We start from the raw sequence: 2,586 nt of genomic DNA on the forward strand, positions 1-2,586 counted from the left end.
TTTTTTATTTTTCATTTTTTATTTTATATATCATGACTTGTTGAGTATTTAAATATATTATTATATACGTCAAATGAATGGGGAAATATTTTATCAATGTTTGCATACAACATACTATAGGTATTAATAATAATATTATCCATGTTTATATATGAATTTATATCCTGACAAGACATATTAAACATATTATTTATTTCCTGTTTTGTAAATATAAAATCAAAATGTCTTATATCCCAATCATTACTTGGGAAGTTTTTTTTATAACGTTTTGTAAAAATGATATTATCAGGATTAAAAATGTTTCCATAAAATAGAGGGTAAATACAATTAGATTTAATCTTTGAACCATATATATAATTTTTTTTTGTATTATTATTTATTTTGTTATTTTTGTTTTCTAAACGTTTTTCATTTTTTTTATTTGTATGGTTTTGTTGCTCATCGACATTAGGAATATATGGGAAATAAAAATTCTTCGAATGTTTTCTTAATTTTGATATTAAACTTATAAAATTACAATATGTATAACTAAATAAATACAAGATATATTTAATTCTATAAGTATTTCTACCTATATCTATAGATGTATCTATAGGATTTTCAAAACATAAACGCTGATCATTATATTCATATTCTTTTCTTAAACGTCTAGGTAATACATGGCCTAATCCTCGAACTACTATACATGCATCATGTAATTTAAAATCTATACTATAGAAATAAAAGAATTCTATTAATAACTTGATCAAATATGTATTATTAAAATGATTATTATCAAACGTTGATATATGCATTTGTAAAAAATGTAACACCATACATGACAAAAGAAATGAACCTATACCTCCTATATATGTTTCATTTAAATTTCTCGAATTTAAAAAAAATTTTAATAATAAAACTAAGGGTCTTAAATATATATATTTTTTCATTTGATTTATTATAAAATCAGTTGTTTCTTTTGATGATTTTTGATTAATACATATATCTATTTGCACACCTAATTCTTTATCAATATATTTTAATATCTTTACTCTTGCATCTTTAATTATTCTTATATCACATGCTATATTTAATTTTATTAAAGCATAAGCTAATATATATAAACAATCTAATTCATTTTCTTTTATATTCATAATACATACATCTATATCACTACTAGGTAAGGATAATCCAGATGTATACGAACCAAACACTTCGATCTTAGATTTCGGAAAAAGAGATTTCACCAATAACTCTAATTTTATTAAAGATTTAAGTTTTAATAATTTCTCTTCTTTGGTTGGGGTTAACCATTCAAGTATATAAAAACAAGCATATTCTAAATAACCTAAAAAATTGAAATTCTTATTTTCTTTACTTACCATATATGAAAATTTTTCGTTAAATAAAGAATCTGTATATAATACTTTCTTCTCATCATCATAATTTATATCTAATTTTTTTATCATATAATTATAATATTCTTTTTCCATAGAAGATAAATTCTTATAATTAATTTTAAATTTTTTTAACATATTTTTATGTATATTTGATTTTGATATATTATTTGTTGTATTCGTATCTCTTGCTTCATATTCTTTGTTATGTATTCCATGTTCAACATTTACATCATTTAATAAGAAGCTGCTGTTTTTTCGTTTTTCTTCTTTATAACTTTTATTACGTGATAAAGATTTCTTTTTCATATTATATCCAGAAGCTTCTATTATTATATCATTTGGATCCTTTGAATATTTATTAGAATAACATTTTTCATTTTTATTCTTTCTTTTTTTCGAAGAAGGTAAATAATTTGTAGATGTGCTATCATCTGAAGAAAGAGATGAATTGGATGAAACCGTAATAATATGTGAATTATGACTTCTTCCTTTTGAGTCTAATAATTTATTTTTTTTCTCTTTATCATCTAAATTATTTTGATTATTCAAATTGGATACATATTTAAGATTTGGATCAGTTATATTATCTTCTTTATTATTTAATTTTTTATGTTCTATATTATCATAATAACAATTATTATTATTACTACCATAATTATTATTATTACTACCATAATTATTATTATTATTATTATCATAATTATATTTATTTTTATTATTAGGCTCATGATACATGTCATCATTTTTTCTAATTTTCTTTTTGTTGTTATATTTATCAAATGAATCTTTATGCTCACAATATCCATATTCCATCTCATTTTTTGAATAGGATGTTTCTTTTTTTCTTTTTTTATTTTGTATATCTTTAAGAAGAAATGAATCTACATCATCATCATTACCATGAGGACCATCATATGAATGATATTTATCTTGTTCATATTTTTTAGCAAATTCATCATTTCTTCTATTTATTATATTCCTTTTTTTATCAGAGGATAAAATATTAATATCTTCTGCACTTTTCTTTCTATCTCTATTATGTTTTTTATATTCATTCTTTAAATTATCATCATCTTGTCCAAGCCATATAATATTGGAAGCTTTTTCCATTGGCTTATTATTACTTACATTTTTTATTTTCTCTCTGTTCTTTTTTAAAGCATTGTGAAGATCTTGTTTTGCTTCTTTCACTTGTTCTGATTCTTTT

At 21.1% G+C, this 2,586-nt stretch overlaps 1 protein-coding gene across 1 annotated transcript; it reads right to left on the reverse strand.

The window, feature by feature from the left end:
- Window positions 1–23: 23 nt before the first annotated feature.
- On the reverse strand, window positions 24–2,586 carry PRSY57_1331400 (nucleotidyltransferase, putative; the record flags this gene model as incomplete). The annotated part of the gene is made up of 1 exon (XM_012909247.2): window positions 24–2,586. A coding segment is annotated over one exon (2,563 nt), but the record flags the coding sequence as incomplete, so codon positions are not given.

Source organism: Plasmodium reichenowi, chromosome 13 (assembly GCF_001601855.1).
Source record: "Plasmodium reichenowi strain SY57 chromosome 13, whole genome shotgun sequence".
NCBI classification, from domain to species: Eukaryota; Apicomplexa; class Aconoidasida; order Haemosporida; family Plasmodiidae; genus Plasmodium; species Plasmodium reichenowi.